Raw genomic sequence first — 19,998 nt, forward strand, 5'->3', positions numbered from 1 at the left:
GGTGCTTGTGGTGCTAGAAGTAAGAGAAGCCCGGCCCGCCTCTCGGTAGATGGGAAACTGAGGCCCAAGCGCGCGCGGGAGTGTGTGGGGGGCGCCTAGGCCTGCCGGCCGGCGCGCAGCGGGGCGGGCCGGGCCGGGCCGGGCCGAGTCTGGACCGGGCCCGTGCCCGCGCGCCGGGCCGCCGTCCCGGCCCCAGCTCCACCCCCTGCTCCCCCGCCCGCCCGCGCCGCCCGCGCTCCTGAAAAGCCTGCGGGCCGGGGCGGCGGCGCAGACCGGGCGGCGCACGCGGCAGGCAGCGGCCATGACTGCGGAGAAGGCGCTGGCCCCGGGCAAAGGGACGGCGGCCGAGGAGGCGCGGGGGTCCGAGGCGGCGGGCGGCGGGGGCGCGGGGCCCGCGCGCGAGAAGGCGGTGCACGAGCGCGGGCACTGGAACAACAAGGTGGAGTTCGTGCTCAGCGTGGCCGGGGAGATCATCGGGCTGGGCAACGTGTGGCGCTTCCCGTACCTGTGCTACAAGAACGGAGGAGGTGAGCCCGCCGCCGCCGCCCGTCAGTCAGCCCGCCCGCCGGCCCGCCGCGGGGCGCCCGACCCGGGCCGCGGGGTGCGCGCGCACGGACCCGGCCGCGCCTGCGGGCGGGGGGCGGGGGGCGGCCCCGTGCGCACGCGCGCACGGCCGGCCGCGCACCTGAGCGAGCCACCTGCCCGGGCGCGCGGCGCGCAGCGAGGCCCCGCGGGGCGCACGAGACCTTGACGCCCCGGGCGTGTGGCGGGGACGGCTGAGCCGGGCCGGTGGAGAGCGGCTCCCGAGCGCCGCGAGGCGCCCCCTCCGCAGGCAGGTTCCCTCCTGGTCCGCAGACGAAGGCCTGGGGCGGGGGGCGCGCAGAGGCCCCGTCCCCACCCCACCCCGCGGCAGAAGTTTTGCAGGTCGCCCGTTGCCAAGTCTGACATCTGTCCCCAGAGCCCGCGTGTGTGCGTGTGTGTGTGTGTAAATAGGGTCTGGGGGAAGAATTCTCACCACTAGGGTCACCCCATGATCGTCCCTGAGCTGCTCGGACTGGGGGGGGGGGGGGCGGGGGGAGCACGGGACGGGGACTCGTTTCTGGTCACCTCTTAGAGGCCCGATTGCCAGGGAGGCCGGTTCGAGTCCTGTCCCCCCCCCCCGTCCACCCCCTGCAGGTCCCGGTCAGCCAGCGGGGCCGTGGGAGGGGGCCCGGCGGGGCTCCATGGCGCCGTGTCTTCCGGAGGGAGGTGGCCGGGCAGCTGGCTGGCAGCACGGCCCGGGGCTTGCTGTGCGCGCGGTGGGGGCGCGGGGGGCGCTGCCGGCCCGGCCCCGGGCCAGCCCTGCACCGGCAATGAAGCGGCCGCTGGTTTGGCCAGGGGAGCACAGGGGGACTGGAAATGTGCCCTGGGCCGGAGGCCGGCCTCTCGGGGAGACAGGGCCTTTATGAGCTTCCAGATGCTCTTGGAAACTTGTGAACACCCTACAGGGTCGTCCTGGGGTGGGGGTAGGGGTAGGGGGGGTGTTTTAACATCTTTGTTTATCCAAGAAGTTGTTAGATGAAGTCAAAAGCATTCCAACAAAGCAGAAAGTAATTTGGGTTGGTTACAAATTCTGCCATAGATTGGGGTGTGGGGGGGGGGGTTGTAGTGTAAAGTTTAAAAGTGAGTCATTGTTGCACTCTGTCTCTGTCTCTCTGTCTCTCCCTCTCTTCTTTCTAGTTTGCCAAGTCTCCCTCAGCAAACACACAGCCTGATTTGGTTAGTTTAGGGATTCAAGGGGCAGCCATGCCTGCCCCGGGGCAGCCACATTAGAGCCTCCAGGGTCCTGGGTGCACTGCAGAGCCTCGCTGTCACCTGTTGCATTTAGATTCCACAAGCAGACACCTGCTTTCCCTTTCACCCCCTTTCCACCTTCTCATATGGTTTGGTGCTTTAGCCACTGTTGCCTTCACAGAACAGCGTGGCTCCCTGCGTCCACCCCAACAAGAAAGAACTTTCCCCAAGTGAAATCTCACATCAGTCCGGATAAAACTAAGATTACCCTTTTGAAACCTCATCTGGAGGGCCTCTCCCCCCACTATCTCGATGGATCATCTTGGCACTACCAATTCTTGTAGTTAGAGGCTTCATTTAGCAAAAAGCAATCTCCGAAGCAGCCTTCATTTGTGCCATCAGCTGGAGAGGGGCAGTGTGCTCCCAGAAGTGGAGTTGTGGCTCAAGTGGTAGAGCAGCAGCCTTGAGCAGATAGCTAGAAGACAGGTCTTAGGTTTAAGCCCCAAGAAAGGCACAAAATAGAGAAAGAAAAAAAGGGGGGAAAAAACCCCCAAACCTCGTTTACAGACGTTGAGGCTCAGAGATCTAAGGCCGACTTGGTTTTGGTCTTAGACAGGACAGAAAGGATGAGGGGTTGGGAGAAGTCCCCTTGGGGACAAGAGCTATGCTCCTGTTCACCTCGGCGATTTCATTTGATTTGTTTTGTAGAAGGCTCAGGTGGTGGGGATTTTGTTGCCAGTAGGAGCATTCAGACTGATGGATTCTTCTGCACACTTCTTACAGCTCAGCTCTGCATCTGGCCCTGTGTTTAAGCAGCACTTCATTGTCTAATTCCCTGAATGCTTTTCTTTAGGAAAAAAGGTCTTTCTGCAGGTCACTCTCAAATAAGCAGAGGAGGCCCTCTCACCTGGCCCTGGCAGTGGCTTTAAAATGGCAAGGAAAGGCGAGGAAGGATGTAGCGCTCAGCGCAGGCCTGGGCTGTACCTGTGCTAGAAGGCAGAATGCAACAAACAAAACCCATGTTTACATTATCATCTTACCTCCGGGTCATTCTGGGAGATGAACAGTTCCCAGCACGTAAGGAGGAAAGCTCATTTACAAGCTGGATTCTGGTGGCTCACACCTGTAATCCTAGCTACTCAGAAGGCTGAGATCTGAGGATGACAGTTTGAAGCCAGACCAAGTAGACAAATCCTAATGTAAGCTGCAGTTAACCAACAAAAAGCCAGAAATGGAGCTGTGTCTCAAGTGGTAGAGCACCAGCCTCAATCAGATAGCTACAGGACAGTGCCTAGATCCTGGGTTTAAGCCCCAGGAAAGGCACAAAATAGAAAAAGAAAAAAAGGGGTGGGGTGGGAGAGGTTGAGTCTCAAGATCTGAAGCTGGCTCGCTTCAGGTGACAGATAACAAAGAACAGGACCTGTCTGGCTCTCTCCTGGCTCAACTTGAACTCAAGCTCGGAGAACACATTTGGTCTTGCCTGACTTCCCTCACTGATCCTCGGGAGGTGGAGCATGCTGATCTCCTTCTTTCTGTCCTGGCAGGGGCCTTCCTGATTCCCTACGTGGTGTTTTTTATTTGCTGTGGAATTCCCGTGTTCTTCCTGGAAACGGCCCTGGGGCAGTTCACTAGCGAAGGTGGCATCACGTGCTGGAGGAAGGTCTGCCCTTTATTTGAAGGTGAGCGTTGATTCACTGAGCAAATGACATCTGCACATTCTGTCGCAGAGAGGAGTAGTCCAGGCTGTGTGGAAACAATCGGGACTCAAGCTCCCCTCCCTGTTGCGTTTTCAGGCATCGGCTATGCCACACAGGTGATCGAGGCCCACCTCAACGTGTACTATATCATCATCCTGGCCTGGGCCATCTTCTACCTGAGCAAGTGCTTCACCACCGAGCTCCCCTGGGCCACCTGTGGGCACGAGTGGAACACAGGTATGGCTTCCAGGGAGTGTCTCTCTACTGGGTCTGTTGGGTGGCTTGGGTTGGGGTGCAGCCTTGGCTTCTGGGCTCTTGTCCTGAGTCCAATTTCCTGAGAGTGGCCCCCTGAAGCTGAGGGGTCACTTCTGTACCTGGGCTGAGCATATTCTGTGAATTCTAGCTGAAGCTGGGCACTGCCAGGGAGAGCAATGCTGCCCGTCTGCTGTTTATGGAAAGACGAGGTGAGCCCTGGGGTATGAGTAGGATGTGAGGAAGTGAAGAAGGCTGACATGCAGGGCATCATGGTCCCAATTCCAGCCCTGCCTCTCCAAACCCCACTTTTCCTCTGCGAAATGGAAGGCTTAAACTAGTCAGAGGTGAACTAATGAATTGAAGGCTTGTATTTGGTTGCCAGATACATTTAACAGTCAGAAGACTTCAAGTGAAAAACCCAGATCTGCAGCTTCTCCTTAAACATTGAAGAGATCTGACAGCATCCCGCTTGGCAGTATTGCCTGTGGCTGAGCAGCAGCTGTTGCCTGGGTGACACATCTGTCCCCAAGTTGCCACTGTCCCATCCAACCAGACATTTACATTCAGTGCCTCCCTCCACAAATGGAATCATTTTGTGTGTTTTTTTTTTAATTTGATATATTTTTGCTTTTCAGTTGGTCAGCCCATTGGGATTGAGCTTTTTAATCCGAGAAAGGTGAACATCTGACCAGCCTATTTTTGAGATGGCTGTGCTTATAGCAGACATTACTAATGGATTGTACTATTCCTTGGGGGCAGTTAGCCTCTTATAGCAGACATTACTAATGGATTGTAGTATTCCTTGGGGCAGTTAACCTCTTATAGCAGATATTCCGGATGGATTGTAGTATTCCTTGGGGCAGTTAACCTCTTCTCTATCTATACTATGATAGTGTCTGGGATGGTTGGTCTCCCTGAGGGTTGAGATACAGTGAGACTGGGTACAGCACTGGCTACCAGAAGGAGAAGCAACAGACTTAGAACTAGAATGGCTGCAGGCTAGCTTCTAGCCCTGCGTACCTTTGCCCTGCTCTGCCACTAGTCACATGTTATATGATCTGGTTCTCTCTTTTAAGGTTCCTGCTTGTTAGCTTTCATTTGGCAAGGGACCTCATAGAGATATTTATCAAACTAAAATTTAGAGTTCCATTTGTGTGTGTGTATGTGTTTGTGTGTGTATTTGTGGTGTGTGTGTGTGTGTGTGTTGACTATGCTTTAGAAATGTGTACATGTTCTGGGCCTTTGGTATGCCACCATCTAACAGAATGGTTAGGAGATTCTGCTTCGTGTGTGTTTATAATTTCAGATGGGTTCATGACAGATAGAATGGCAGGGCCCAAGGGAGAGAGCAGAGAGATTTAAGACTTCCATGGTGCCTATGAGTGGCTGAAGGTGTGTCTTGGTGGTAGAGTGCCTGCCTAGTATGCGCAAGACCTGGATTCAGTCTCCAGCATTGCAAACAAAAAGGGACAGAAATGGTGTGTCAGTACCAAGTGCAGTCCAGTTGAGAACGTCACTAGCCACAGGACTGAGGGCGTGAAGTGAGGCCAGCAGAGATGTGGTGGAATCGAGTCTCGAAATGCACAGGAAGCACTAGCCAGCCAGCTGTGCTCCGCAGACCCGCTGCCCCCCTGCCGGGCCCGAGGTGCCTGTGAGGAAAGCTATGTCACGTCCCTCGCTGGTATGACCCTGCCCAGCCACGGGAGGCGGTCCCTTTGAGCTGTGTCAGTCCTCTCATTTAGTGGGTGTTTCACCTGTCAGGTTAATTTTGCTTCTCGAGCTGTGGGGCTGCTCTAGTCAGGAAGGCTGTGCGGCTACTGTTTATTTGTGAACGATTCAGTGTCACTATAATAAAGATAACTGGTCAGCGGTGGGTGTCTGAGAAATTGTTTTACCGGAAGCAGAGAACTTGAGGAATCCTTACAGTTTCAAGTTATTAGACGCCACCTAAGATGAGCTCTTTCAGGGGTGCTCAGTCAGCCTTGGGGAGCGGAGGGGACGTGGACAGCGGGATTGTCGTGGCTGCCGGTGTCTCTCCCCTTTCTCATCTCGTGTGCTCCCCCCCAGGAGGGGGCTCTTGCCCTCCGAGGTCATTAGGTGGAGTGGAGGCTTTGTGTATATGGAGGGAAGTGCCTGTCCCTCCTGTCCCTCCTCCTCCTCCCCCCCCCCCCCCCCCCGCCGGCTGCAGGGCAGGGGGTGTGGGTGAGTGAGTTGGGCAGAGGCCCTGCCTCTGGGCCCTCTGCAGGACCTTTCCCTCGGTAGCTGCCAGGAACAGCGCTGATCATAGCTAAGAAAACGGAGCTCAGCTCTGCCGATAGCTGCTGCCTTTAGGGAAAGGGTGTGGACGGGCTCCCCTGGCTATTTCTGACCCTTGGAGTAAATTCTCTTTAGAATTGAGGGAGTTGGAGAAGGTGACTCGTTGAAGGGCCTTTGGATTCTAACTTGCTGGGATTCAGAGGCGGGAAATCCAGCGAGGCTCCCTGGAGGAGGCAGGCTTATGGTTTTGGACAGATGAACATTAAGATGCTTTTACTGGAGCTCGGCTTCGTGACTGGGCTTCTGAGAGGAGGCGCCAGCCACCTGACACCCAGCTCCTATTAGGGAACAACGAGGAGCCAGAAGATTCCCTGGTGCACTGGGCCTGCACCATTCCCTCCATCATGCTGGCCCTTCCTACGTGGAGTCTCAAGCATGTCACTTCCCCTGGGGGCCACATTTGGCCGGTGCTGGGCAGAGCAGGCCTCGCTCTGGGGCCGGTTCAGGGGTGTCCAGCCCACACAGACCCCCTTATCCCCCCACTAACCCCATTAGAGAGGCTAATGGCCTTGTGCCTTTGTTTTCTTCTCCCTGCAGAAAACTGTGTGGAGTTTCAGAAGCTGAATGCGAGCAACTTCAGCCAGGTGGCCCTGCAGAATGCCACCTCCCCAGTCATGGAGTTCTGGGAGTAAGTGGAGGAGCCCTGCCCCAGGGTCAACCCCTGTCCCTGGACTGAGCCCTGCCCTTCCTCCAAGCACCCCCCCCCCCAGCTTCCTGCCACCTGCAGGCCTTCGCTCGCTCGTTTGTCTGCTCTGGAAAGCAAGTGTGGGATCCTCTGGCAGTCCCCAGAGGAAACACTTTCTGGTTGTTTGAAAATGCATTGGCCTGCCTCATTGGTTGCTTATTATGGCAGAAAGTGCTTGGTAAAAGGCGAGACAGGTTAAAAATTCATTTGGAATAAAAGGGAAGGTGTAGTGTGCATGCACTAAGGGAAGTTGCTACTATATTTAGCCTGGAAAGCAGCAGCCCCTGGAGGGGATGAGTTCGCTTGCTCTCCGTGGCTGTGGCGGCATGAGGAGGCAGGAGGTGGTTGTTTCTGGGTGCAGGCAGGGAGGAGAAGCCAGTCCCACTGCACGGTTGGCAGAAGGCTGTGAGTCCTGTACCGCATAGGGTTTGTGTGGGTCAGACCTCCGGTCATCGTCAGATGTTTGGGTGAATCCCTGAAACAGCAATGGGGGAGGGGGGCTTTTCCCCAGAAATGGGCATCATTTTATCAGAGTTCTGAAGGATCTCAAGCCTGACAGAGCCGCTGTGTACAGTTGTACAAAGCTGTATGCTGCATAACCAGGGAGTGTCATCGTCATCGAGTGCTTCATGAGCCCTGGAATCATACAGAACACAGCGCACATGCCATCTAGGGCGGCCCTACTCTGGAATTTCAGTCACTGTCAGACAGCCCCTTGCCGGGAGTAGCAGAGAGGCAGGCTCTTACCCACAGTCTGGAAAGTCCTGGCTCCATGGAAGAAGCAGATGGGTAATAACTTAAAGTGTCTTTGGGGCAGGCAGTGTTTTAATGGGAGATTTTATGCTTTTTCTCCCCAGAAGTGGTACTGAGTTTAGATCTACCTTTCCTATGTCCGTCTTCATGTGTCTGTGCTTATATATTCACTCTAGACAGATCAGAAGTCTTCTTTGCCTATTTTTACATCTTCTCTCAATTGTATCCATTACTTCTAATTTTTAACAGCTTTGTTTCTTTGTTCCATATTGGTTCCACTGCAAAGTATCCACAGCCAGGAGTCTACCTTGCAGGGAGATGTCAACATTGATACATGTAGCTTTGGTTCTTTCATTTTCCCGCCTCCTGCCTCCTTCTATGGCTCCGCTCCTTTGTATCCCTGTTCTCTTGAAAGAGAACACATTGTACCTCTTTTCCTATGTTAGACTGTTGCTGTTTCTGATTACACTCCGTAAGTGCATGCCTCATCCACACTTTTTTTTTTTTTTTTTTTTGGTGGGTTATGGGGCCTGAACTGTGGGCCTGGATGCTGTCCCTCAGCTCTTCATCTCAAGGCGAGTGCTCTACCACTTGAGCCACAGCGCCACTTCCAGTTTTCTGGTGGTTTATTGGAGATAAGAGTCTCATAGACTTTCCTGCCTGGGCTGGCTTTGAACTGCGATCCTCAGATCTCAGCTTCCTGAGTAGCTAGGATTACAGGTATGAACCACCAGCACCTGGCTTCATCATCTCTTTTTATTGTGCTGCGTCTCGTTATGCTACTTCATATACCCAAGTATAAATAAACACACCATCTACTTACATAATACAAACACACCCCCATTTGCACGCATGTCATCTCACTCGTTTTCAAGTCTAGATCCTACATATGAGTGACAATAAGAGATATTTGTCTTTCCAAGCTTGGCTCCTCTCCCCTCCCCACTGCCCTCCCCCAATGTGATGATCTCCAGTCCCCTCCATCTTCCTGTAAACAACGTAATTCGATTTTTTTTTTAAAGATCCAACTAATAACTCCATTGTACAGATGTTGTACGTGTATACCTTTTCTTTAATCCTTAGTTGTTGGTTCCATATCTTGGCAACTACAGGTATCTTCTCATATGTTGGGTTTTCATACAAGAGAGCTTATAGGAAAGATCTAGAAATAATGCTTCTCCTAGATGTCCTGAGAAGGACATGGCAGAATCACAGGGTAGCTCCACTGTGAGTTTCCCCCTGAGCCTCCATCCCGACTTCTATAGCCAGTCCAGTAGCTCACATTTCCCCCGGCTGTGGCTCCTTCCCCACATTCTCGCCAGCCTTTGTTATTGTTTGTTTACTTGGTGGCTGCCGTTCTGAGGTTGACCTCTTAGAGTTGTTTTTATTTGCATTTTCTTTGTGATGACCGCTGTGCTACTTTTCTTTATGCATCATTTGTATTTCTCTCGAGAACAGTCTCTTCAGTTCACTTGCCTGGTATTGATTTGTTCTTTTAATATTTATTTTTTTAAAAAAAACCTATAGATTCTGGGGAGTTCATCCTTGGCATGATGAATGGCTTGCAAATATTTTCTTCCATTTTGTAGGCTTCCTTTGGTGTGTAGAGCTTTTGATTTGACGCAATCCCGTTTGTCCATTTTATCCTTACATTCTGGAGCAGTCCGTCTTAGGCTTTCCTGTGCCTGCATCTCCAGGTGTTTCCTGTAGTCATTTCAAATCTAGATCTTTAATCCATTTTAAATGGATCTGTTTAAATTTTGTACAGAGTGAGAGACAGGGCTCTCACCTAAATCTACAACCAGCTTTCCAAATACCATTTGTTAAAGAGGTTGTCTTTTCTCTAACATATGTCTTCAGCTCATTTGTCAAATATCAGATGATTGTAGCCTTTCAGGTTGATTTCTGGATCTTTGATGCTGTCCCCCTGGTCTGTTTCTATGGTTTTGTGCTGGTACCATGCTATTGTCATTACTCTGGCTCTGTGGAATAATTTGAAGTCAGGTATTGTGACAACCTCAGTGTTGATCCTTTTCCTCCATGGAAATTTTGAGGTTGAGTTTCCTATTATTATGAAGAATGGCCTTGGGGTTTTAGTGGGGATTGCATGGAATCTGTAGATTGATTTCATTAGCATAATGGTTTTCACCACATTAATTTCACCTGGCTGTTGAGAATGGGATTAATTTCCTGATTTCCTTCTCTGCCTGTAGTTATGGGCATGTAGAAAAGCAACTGATGTTTTCTGAGGCAGGAGTGTATTAGTGGAGTCTTTAGAGTCCTTGAAGATCACATCCTTTGCCAAGTGCAGGAGGCTTTCACCTATAATCCTAGCTGCTCAGGAGGCTGAGATCTGAAGATTGGAATTCAAAGCTAGCCTGGTCAGGAAAGTCTGTAAGACTCTTAATCTCCAATTAGCTACTGGAAAAGCAGAAGTAGAGCTGCAGCTCAAGTGTAGAGCATTAACCTTGAGCAGATAAAGCTCAAGGACAGAACCCAGGTCCTGACTTTGAGCCTCACAAACACAACAGCAAAAGATCATATCTGCTGAAATAATTTGACCTTTTTGTTTACCGTTTGCATTCCTTTTATTTCTTTCTGTGACTTTACTGCTCTGATAACATCACTTCTTAGAGGTTCCACCTTTCAATGCCATTGCATTGAGAACTCTGGTTTCCAGCCATGAAATGCAGGGGATACACCCAAAGCACAGCATAGCCCGACCCAAAGCACAGCATAGCCCAGCGTGGAGCTGCTAGGGTGTAGGGTAGGTACATGTGGTCAATTTTATCTGAGTGTAACGCGCATGCTCTAATTCTCACTCTAAGGGTGAGAATTTCAGCTGCATTGCTTTCTGTGCAGCACCTGGTTGGGTCCATTCTGCCGTGCAGTGGTGGGAAGTGCGATTTCAGCATTTAAAACCTGCCCTTTGCTACTTTTGTGTGAGTTTGGACCCCTACCCCGTTGGGCCACTATTTAGCATCTGCTTCTGTGATTTCACACTTGTGTCTGTCCTTTCCCATGTGGATCATTTGTCTTTTCTGGTATGAAGGAATTCTTGACACATTCTAAGTACTACCAGCCTGTGAATATCTTTTCCCAGCATGAGGCTTTTCTTTCTCATTTGCTTGTATGCACAGAATTTTCCATTTTACTGAAATAGGATTTTCTAGTCTCTTCTTTTTGGTGTGCACAGTTGGCATCTTAAGATGTGTTTCCCTGTCCTGAAGTTGTCAAAAATTTCCTGTGCTTTCTTTGGAGAGTTTTAAAGTGTTTTTTTTTTTTTTTCTATATTGAATCTAATTTGGAATTTTGCTTTCTATATGATATGAGGTTATATGAGATTAATTTTTATATAAACAACCAATTTCCCCAGTTTATGACTTTTTGCTCTTTCTCCACTGATTTGCAATGCAGCCTTCTATGTATCATTTTCCTAAAAAGCATGAGTCCGTCTGGGGTTCTCTGTTCTGTTTCCTTGTTCTCTCTCTCTCTCTCTTTCTCTCTGTCTGTCTGTCTCTCTCTCCTCTCTGCCTCTGTTTCTGTTTCTCTCTCTCTCTCTCTCTCTCTCTCTCTCTCTCACACACACACACACACACACACACACACACACATCATGGTTATGCCACACAGTTTTATTCTAACACTTGAACTGTTGAGTTAATACTCTTATTCTATTCCAAGATGGTCTTAGTATTCACTATGAATACTAAGAATTGAATTCATCATGAATGAATTCAAGAATCAACCTGTTGGGCTAAACAACTACCAGCATAAAGAATCAAACAAGTCCAAGACAAGCCCAGGCATGTGAGATCTCTTCTTGGCCAATAGCTGGCACCAGGGGTGTGCACCTGTCACCCAGCTATGTGGGAAGTTGAGATCAGGTTGATCATAGTTCTAGGCCAGTCTAGGCAAAAAAAGTGCATTAGACCCCATTTCAGTGAGGAAAGGTAGGTGTGGTTGCACAAACCTGTCATTCCAGCTATGACAGGAACCTAAAATAAATGGACTGTGGTTCAGGCATGAGCCCAGGTAAAAAGCAAGACCGTGTCTCACAGTAACCAGTGCATAAAAGGATGCGGGGTGTGGCCCAGTGGTGCAGAACATGGCTGGCAAGTGCAAGGCTCTGAGCTCCAACTTTAGTACTTTGATGAAAGAAAGTTGGGAGAGAAGGGAGGAAGGGAGGGAGGGAATAAGGAAGGAAAGAAGGAGAAAAGGAGAGAAGGAAGGAAGGAGGGAGAGGGGGGAATAAAAATAGAGATTTGGGCTAGAAATCTAGTAAACTTTTAAGTTAGTTTGAAACAAAGTGGCATTGTATGACTGGACTTCTCTGTCCATGGACATGATATAGCTTGATCTCCACTTTTATTTATTTTTAAATCTCTTTTGCATGGTTGTTTGACCATGTGTTTTCCATGGTTGTATGACGTACTGCTATGGAAATGAGGTCTGCAAAGTAGACAATATCACACCGGCCACACGTGGCCACTTGGTGGTCACCAAGTGGCAGGAAGGGCCACTCTGTCTGCATCCTCATGTGTAAGGACTTCTTTGCCAGCTAACTGCTCATTCCACACGGCTGTGCCCAGGGGAGTGAACACGTGGTTCTGGTTTTCAGCTGGCATTGCATGTGTCCTGCTTGTGCAGAGAATTCTGATCCTGGAATACTCAAATACTGGTGTGAACCCAAGCCTTCCTCTGATGCTTTAGTCAGCCAGCTCCAGGCCAGCTTTCCCCAGAGGCCAGCCCAGCAAAACAGAGAGGGTAGGAGATGTTCATAGCAGCCTGTGAAAATCTTTTGGGCCACTGAAGTTTAAGGAGACCCAGGAGCTCAGCACTTCCCTGAGATTACCCTCAGGCCCAAAGCTCCCAACTGACTTTCCCACTGAGTGAACTGGAATCTTCCTCCAGTGCTGCCTCGCTTTCCCGGTAGCACTCTGCCAAGTACTCTGAAATTCAAACCGGAGCTGATTTCTGGGGCTCTGAGTAGAAATCACTGGGCTCTCGTCCCGCATGGCTGCCGTCCCGGCATTGGTGCATTTCTCGGTCCGTTTGCTGTGTGTGTGGGGTGGTTTGCTGACATCTGTGGGTGTCCTGTTGCCCCATGCAGTCCCCACCTCCAGGGCCATCATACATGGTCACACACCTCCTTAGAGGCCGAAAGTGATGCTCCAATTTCTAAAGGCAGATGGCCTTTAGACATCGATGGCCACTAAACAGCAACGAGGTGCTACGCTCCTGCCTGTGACCTGCTGCCACGCCCTGGCTCTGGCGCTGGGCCCCTGATCTGACGCCCTGGCTTAGCCCGTGAGGCAGGCTTGGCCCCCCTCGTCAGGCTTGGGTTCTCTCTGGCCCCCGGGGCCTGTGGGGGTTCAGGCAGCCAATCTGTCTAATGCCACATTTGAAAATCAGATCATCCTGGTCTCCCTTACCAACCTGTTAGGAATCCGATCCATGCGTTCATCTGTCTACATCTGCCATCCTACACTTGATCCTGTGTCCGCTGTGAGATTCACACTGTTTGGGGCTGAATGAGTTTGGTGATATGTCATGGGGTTTTGACTTGTCTTCCCTTCCTTCCCTATAGCCCCCATGTCCAAGCAGGTTCAGGGTTCTGTGGACAACCCCGAATTCACTACACTAGAGGCAAAGGCACACACAGCCTCCCACTCCAAGAACACGTGTGCAGCCAGTGTTGTGTGCCAGCCCGAGTTCAGACCTCAGGGTGTGTAGCTCCGTTACTTGCTCAGAAGGATGAGGCCCCCGTCCAGATTAGCCTGGTGGAAGGCGGCTTCTTCGTTTGGTTTTGTCGGTGTGTTCTTTAGTCACGTGGACATTTTCTCTTTGGAAATGGAATTTGGGATCAGAGGGGCTGGTGGGCCCTGGTTCTTTCTGAGGGGCGTTGTCCCCTCTTGAGGGCCTGTGTCCTCCCTGACTCCTAATCCACCTTAGCCAAGCAACCCAACCCTCGGATCCTCCTTATCACTGAGGCATAACTCCAATCCCACCTGGGAAGCCCTCCTGGCCACCCTAGTATGGGCAGCACCCCAGCACACGCCACCCACCACCCACCACCCTGCTGGAATGTCTGCAGAGTTCTGATCTTACCCTACATCCTCCCGTCTGTTAACTGTTAATGCTCCATCTTCCTGAGATGATACACACACACACACACACACACACACACACACACACACGCACACGCACAAGGTGTGTGTGTCATGAGGCTTGAATTCAGGGCCTGGGCACCATCCCTGAGCATTTTTGGTCTAGGCTCATGCTCTACTACTTCCCATTTTCTGGTGGTTAACTGAAGATAAGAGTCTTGGGGATTTTTCTGCCCAGGCTGGCTTCAAACTGCAATCCTCAAACCTCGGCCTCCTGAGTAGCTAGGATTACAGGCATGAGCCACTGATACCTGGCTGAGCTATAATTCAATTTGCACACAGGCAGGAACTGTGGCTCTTCTATTGAACACACATACTTGTTGAATGGCTGAATGGGAGAGTGAATGAATGAAGGGTTCCGGACCCCCCATCTACAAACTGAAGACCCGGCTAAGTGAGGTCGTCCCCTCAGCGGTGGTGGAAAGATGGAATGCATGAGTCAGATGTTTGTGATTCCTTCTGCCAATGTTTGAGACTTGGCTAGTGTTCACTTTCCATGGTGGTGACAACATATCTCAGCTGGAGCAACACAAAGGAGGAAGGGTTTATTATGAATCGTGGTTCCACAGGTCTGCGTGGCTTTGGTCCTGTGGTAGCACGGCGCATCGTGGAGGGAACATAGGGTACAGGCTGCCCACCTCACTTCATGGCCCCAGGAAGTGGAGACAAGGACACACACATAGTTTCCCTGTCCTCTGCAAAGATACACCCCAGGACCCAACTTCCTCCCACCAAGCCCCGCCTCCCTGAAGTTCCAGTGTCTCCTAGGAATAACACAGGCCAAGCTTTTAGCCGTTGGCTTTTGGGGGATGTGTATGATCCAAATCACAGTGGGGTTCACTCTGTTCCCTGCTTTGCCACCCCCTCTGGGTTACTCTGAGGCTTAGATGCAATAACCGGCTGAGAAAGTATGGGTTATGGTGGTGCCTGAGTTCTTCTTCCTGAAATGAGCCTACAGGCCACCCAGGCCTGTGCAGAACTGGCCTTTGGAGTTGGATAGATTTTGCCTGCACTGCTGGGGCACCTGAGGGGCAGAGGGGGGCTTTGCTGAGGAGGGAGGTGGGGCTGGAGCATCTGTTCACTGGCAGGACCCCCTCCCTGCCTACTGTCCTTCCAGCCACTTATGCCCAGCTGCACTCAAATATTAGCTGGAAAATCCCCAAACTAAACAGCCCATTCATCTCAAGTCACACACCACTCTTAGCTACCCCGTGGCTCTGTCCATCCATCCTGCTTCGGATGGAAAGCATTCCTTTTTTATTTTTCTATGGCACCGGAGATTTGAACTCGGGGCCTCATGCATCTCATGCTTGGTAGGCAGGCAAGTCTCGGCCTTTTGAGCTATGTTCCCACCCCTTTTTGGATAAGGTCTCCTGGTTTTGCTCAGAGACAGTCTTGGTCTGTGATCTTCCCACCGAGTTTCTAGGATGACAGACACAGGTCACCACACCGGTGCCAAGGCCACAGCAGAGGCGGTCTCTCCTGTGGAGGAGGCCTGCATGTGTTGAGGGGTTGGTAATGGTTCTGTTTGCCCTTGAAAGGGTCCTGTGGAACAGAGAGTCAGTTCTGGGGACAAGGTGGAGCCCCCAGGGTCCAGGTGGGAGCTCGCTGTGTGGTCCAGGTTTGGGAGGCTGGGGTGGGGTGCCCTGAGCTCTGGGCCGCCGGGGAGGGCAGCGCTGCATTCTTCATTTACCTGCTGTGCTGCACTCTGAGGCGAGTAAAGAATCATTCCCTGAGACGCACAGTTGGCCCCCATCACACCACTGCCGTCAGATGCCTTCCCACACTCTGGAATGTGTTCGTGGGACCCTCCGCCCCGACATTTGCCTGGACCTAGAAGCTGTTTCCGAGGCCATCATCAACCCCTGGCCTGCACTTTTCTTTTCCTTTTTTTTTTTGGTTGGTTGTGGGGCTTGAACTCTGGGCCTAGGTACTATCCCTCAGCTCTTCAGCTCAAGACAAGTGTACTACCACTTGAGCTACAACGCCACTTCCGGTTTTCCAGTGGTTTATTGGAGATAGGAGTCTCGGGGTCTTTCCTGCCTGGGCTGGCTTTGAACCACAATCCTCAGATCTCAGCCTCCTGAGTAGCTAGGATTCCAGGCGTGAGCCACCGGCGCCCGGCTGACCTGCACTTTTCTTTGTCTCCAAAATCCCACGGTGAGAAGTTTCTTCTGTGATGTGGCCATGCTAGTTATAGCCAGCCAGCGCCTGCCTGAGAAGGCACCATTTGTGATGGTTAAAAAAAATACATCTTCAATATGGTAAATTATGCAAAGCTGTAAAATGAGCGAAGCAGGAAATGTGTTGATATGGGAACTCTTAGTTATCTGGAATTAAAATAAGGGGAAAGGCGAGGCATAGCGGGCTATTTGTGTGGGTTTAGTGTTCCTTATCTGAAATGTTGGGCACCAGAAGTATTTTGGATTGTTTTGGATTTGAAGGTATTTGCATGACATGGTGACACGCTTGGGCTGGGCCCCAGGGCCCATGCCTAAGCACAGATTTTATGGTCCTCACACCCTTCTATATACAGCTTGGGGTTGTTTTAGTGTTTAAAGGGAGACAGAGTTTTGATTATGACCCATGAGGGTCAAGTATGAAATTTTCCAGTGTGTCAGGTTGATGCTCAAAAAACCTGGATTTTGGAGCATTTCAGAAGTGAGATTTTCATATCAGGGATGTTCATCCCACAGCAACATAGGCATAGAAATACATGTCCTGGTATCCTAAAACATGTCAACCCTAGAGTGCTTTGTTGTTGTTATTGTTGTTGTTTGTTTGTCTTGCTTTGGTGCTTCTCCTGACACTGAACTCTGGGTCTGGGAGCTGAGCTTTTTTGCTCAAGGTTGGTGCTGTACCACTTGAGCCACAGCTCTACTTCTGTTTTTTTTTTTTTTTTGCTGGTTAACTAGAGATAAGCGTCTCATGGACTTTCCTGCCTGGGCTGGCTTTGAGCCATGATTCTCCAGATCTCAGCCTCCTGAGTATCTAGGATTACAAGCAGCCCAGCTAAGAGTGTGAGTTTGTTGTTGTTGTATTTGAATTCTATAACTTTACCCCTGGGAATGTAATCATATAATAATAATAATAAGTATACATATAGGCCCTGTGGAATTACTGAATAAGCTTGCTCTGTGGTAATGATTGTTCTTATTTGTTTGACAAATCCCACTTACAGCCTTGGTTTCACTTATCTTGGTTAATTTATCAAATGTTTGTTAGCAATTAGCTTCCCCTTAAGTCAACCCAGTGATCTGAGCAGAAGAAAACTCTCCATCTTGTCTTCACTAGACATTATTATCCTAGAGATGCCGGAGAATCAGCATGGCCCATGGACCCAGAGCCCAGAGCCAGGCTGCCGGCGCTGCCACTGCCCAGCACTGCCCTGGGTCGCGCCCCCGCTGGCTACTTGTGCTGCCCAGGGCGAGAGCTCATGTCTCTGAGAAAAAAGGTCTTCTGCTCACCGTCCACAGCCCCGAGGCCAGGCGGGCCCCACATGCAGATTGGGGGAGTCACCGGAGTAAACCCAGTGGGCATTTTGTTCTTGGAGGACTGTGACCTTTTTACTCTAATTGTTGAATATTTAACAGATTGCAAAAATAGCAAATGTTGTAAGCAATTAAAACTCAATAGGCATGTATTTGCACAACAGATTACATATCACTTATAAATACGTTTTCCTGTCCCCAGGATGGTCCATAAACCATCCAGTCTCCTCCTGTGTGTTTCCAGGACTTTGGGTGGTGGTTTTCCTTTCCCTCCATGCTGGCTGTGAGCGCCGACCGCGGCTCAGCTCAGCTCAGCTCCCGCTCCGGCTCCCGGTCACACACTTTTGGTTCCTTTATTGCAAAATTAGCTGTGTCCTCTTTTAAATTAATTTGGCATGCATGTAGGAAGTATCTTTAAGTAAAAGAGAGAAGGCAAAAGCAACAAAGAAAAGGATTTCCATCTGAACCTGGAGCTTCTCTCATCCCAGCCCTCCAGCTTGGTGTCTTCCTCAGCCCTGGACCCTCATGGATGGCTGTGGAGAGGCTGACACAACACAATCTCCTGCTCGCTCGCCAGTGAGTGTGTAACACTTCCTCACCACCAGGGACGGTGAAGGGTTGGGGGTCCCGGGGTCTCTCTCCTACCCCATAGGAAGCCATGTACCCCAAGTCACCCCACCCCAGAAAGAACAAAGTAACATATGGCCGATGGGACCAGAGGCCCACACTGAGAGTCCTGACTGAGCGGGGAGGGGGCTGCTTGTAGGCACGGAAACTCTGTGTAAGTACGCGGTGTGGTGAGGCCTGGGGGCCAGCAGCGAGGCTCCAACCTGCTGCCTCTGCTTGTTCACCCTGGCCCTTTGTCCTTGTCTGCAGCAGCAGCAGCAGCAGCAGCAGCAGCACTGAGTCCCCATGCCCACACTTCCGGTGCCCTCCTGGCCATTGGGTGTTTGTACCTGCGGCCAGCCAGTCGGGCATCCCATGTCCTCCACTGTGTACGGGGCAGGAGCAACCTGTGCGCGCCTAGCATCCCACTGTGCCCTGCTGAGCCCAGTGAGCCCAGCAAGCCCTACTGGGTCCCCTGCCCCAGCACGCAGTCCTCTGAGCATGTTCCTTCTTGGAATCCACCCATCCGTGACACACACGGGGAAGGAATCTCTCCAGATCTGTATCTTAGATCAGCTGCTGGGGTGTTGGGAGCCTGAGGTTCCTGTCCAGGGGCTTCTCCCAGAGAGCCTGGGCCCAAGGCAGCCTTCAGCCTGGCCTCCTGTCCCTCCTGCATCTCTCTGCTATTCCACATGCTTCCAGGCTGGCCTGAAATGTGGTCAGCGGTCTTAGTGCAGAATCCGGTTGATCTGAAACTGCTGCCCCCTCTCCCTAGTCCTGTGCGCCGAAGCCCTGGGGGCAGTTGCCTTCCAGCCCAGGGGCCTCTGCTTGCACATGGAAGGAAGGAGCCAAGGCTGGGGCTGGCTCACAGAGGCCACAGGGGCTGGCGGGTTTGTCTCCCCTGGGTTTCAAGAGGCCCCTTAGGAAGTGACCCAGGCCTTGATTTGTACCATGCTGAGTAGAGTTGAGCAGGAGATGGGTCCCTGCTCTGTGGATGGAGGCAGGAGGCATCCGTGGATGACGGTTACTTCAGAGAGGAGCAGAACCATGGAAACGGCTGTCATCTAAGCAGTGTGTGCTGTCTGTGGTCCAGATGGTTTTAAATAGGACCACAAGAACGCATGTGCAAACCTCCAGATTGCCCCGTGTGTTCCTGCCTGTCGCTGTTCCCCTGGGGTAGCAGGTCCAGAGGTCCAGGATGGGGGGAGCCCCCAGGGGTGGGGGATGTCTCCCATTTCCTTGCAGGGCCTTGAGGGGGTCCATCTGATCGTGTGTGTGTGTGTGTGTGTGTGTGTGTGTGTTACTGGGTTTAAACACAGCCTCACACTTGCTAGGCAGATCCTCTACCCCTTGAGCCACACCTCCAGCCCCCCTTTTTACTTTTTCATCATTTTTCAGTAGGGTCTCATGTTTTTTGCCCCAGTCTCAGACCGTGAACCTCCTACCTAGCCGGGATCACAGGTTTGAATCACCATACCTGGCTTGTGTGTTGAAATGAGAGTCTTGCTAATTTCTTGCGGGGCCTAGTCTCAAACCCCACTCCTCCTGATTTCTACCTCTGAGCAGCTGGGATTATAGGCATGAATCACAGTGCCTGGCCTCAACTGACGGTTTTTAACTCTGTGATGGTGTAAATATGAGAAGTGTCCAGTAGCACTGTGCTTTGGGTTTCAAATTTGGATCTGGTGATAGCCCAGGCTAGCGTACGGTCCTTCCCGATGCTGGGTGGGGAGGATGGATGGGGCAGCCTGTGCTGTGGCCATGTTACGAGGGGAGGGTGAGTATGGCCTGTAGAGTAGATGAGGTTGGTGCATCCTTCACCTGGGGCATTTTCAACTCAGGTGCGTGTATCAGATGCAGTCCCACTGCCAGCTGAGGGAGTGTCCTTGTAACATACTTGAAGGTGCACTGCTGTCTGGAAGGCTGTGATGTGTGTGGTCAGCATAGGACCCTCTCGGCCCTTCTGTCCCTCTCTCCCAGAGCCCCTCCCCGACTCCCAGCCTCCATAAAGCTCAGGTGGACTGTGCTGGGCACAGGGCATGGGGCATGGGGTCACCCTGCAGACTGTGAAACCTGGGAACACTTGGGTCGGGGACCCTGTGCCCAATCCAGCTGAGGAGGAGAGAGTAGGAATCCATGTGCCTGGGACCTGAGCCCACAGGTTGCTGGGACCTTCCATGCTGCGTGCAGTCTGTCCTGTGTGTGTGCTGAGGCTGCGTGGTGAACCTGTGGTCAGCCCCCAGAAGTGGGGT

At 51.7% G+C, this 19,998-nt stretch overlaps 1 protein-coding gene across 1 annotated transcript in view; it reads left to right on the forward strand.

The window, feature by feature from the left end:
- Window positions 1-273: 273 nt before the first annotated feature.
- Slc6a11 (solute carrier family 6 member 11) overlaps window positions 274-19,998 on the forward strand; it is an 84,434-nt gene continuing 64,709 nt past the window's right edge. The window contains exons 1-4 of the mRNA XM_042680056.1: window positions 274-527; window positions 3,318-3,452; window positions 3,567-3,707; window positions 6,579-6,669. Of these exons, the coding sequence (XP_042535990.1) occupies window positions 302-527; window positions 3,318-3,452; window positions 3,567-3,707; window positions 6,579-6,669 (593 nt within the window). The 5' untranslated portion in view covers window positions 274-301. The remainder of the gene's footprint in view (window positions 528-3,317; window positions 3,453-3,566; window positions 3,708-6,578; window positions 6,670-19,998) is intronic.

The sequence above is a fragment of the Dipodomys spectabilis genome, unplaced genomic scaffold (assembly GCF_019054845.1).
Source record: "Dipodomys spectabilis isolate Male_0828 unplaced genomic scaffold, ASM1905484v1 ptg000054l, whole genome shotgun sequence".
Taxonomy (NCBI): Eukaryota; Metazoa; Chordata; class Mammalia; order Rodentia; family Heteromyidae; genus Dipodomys; species Dipodomys spectabilis.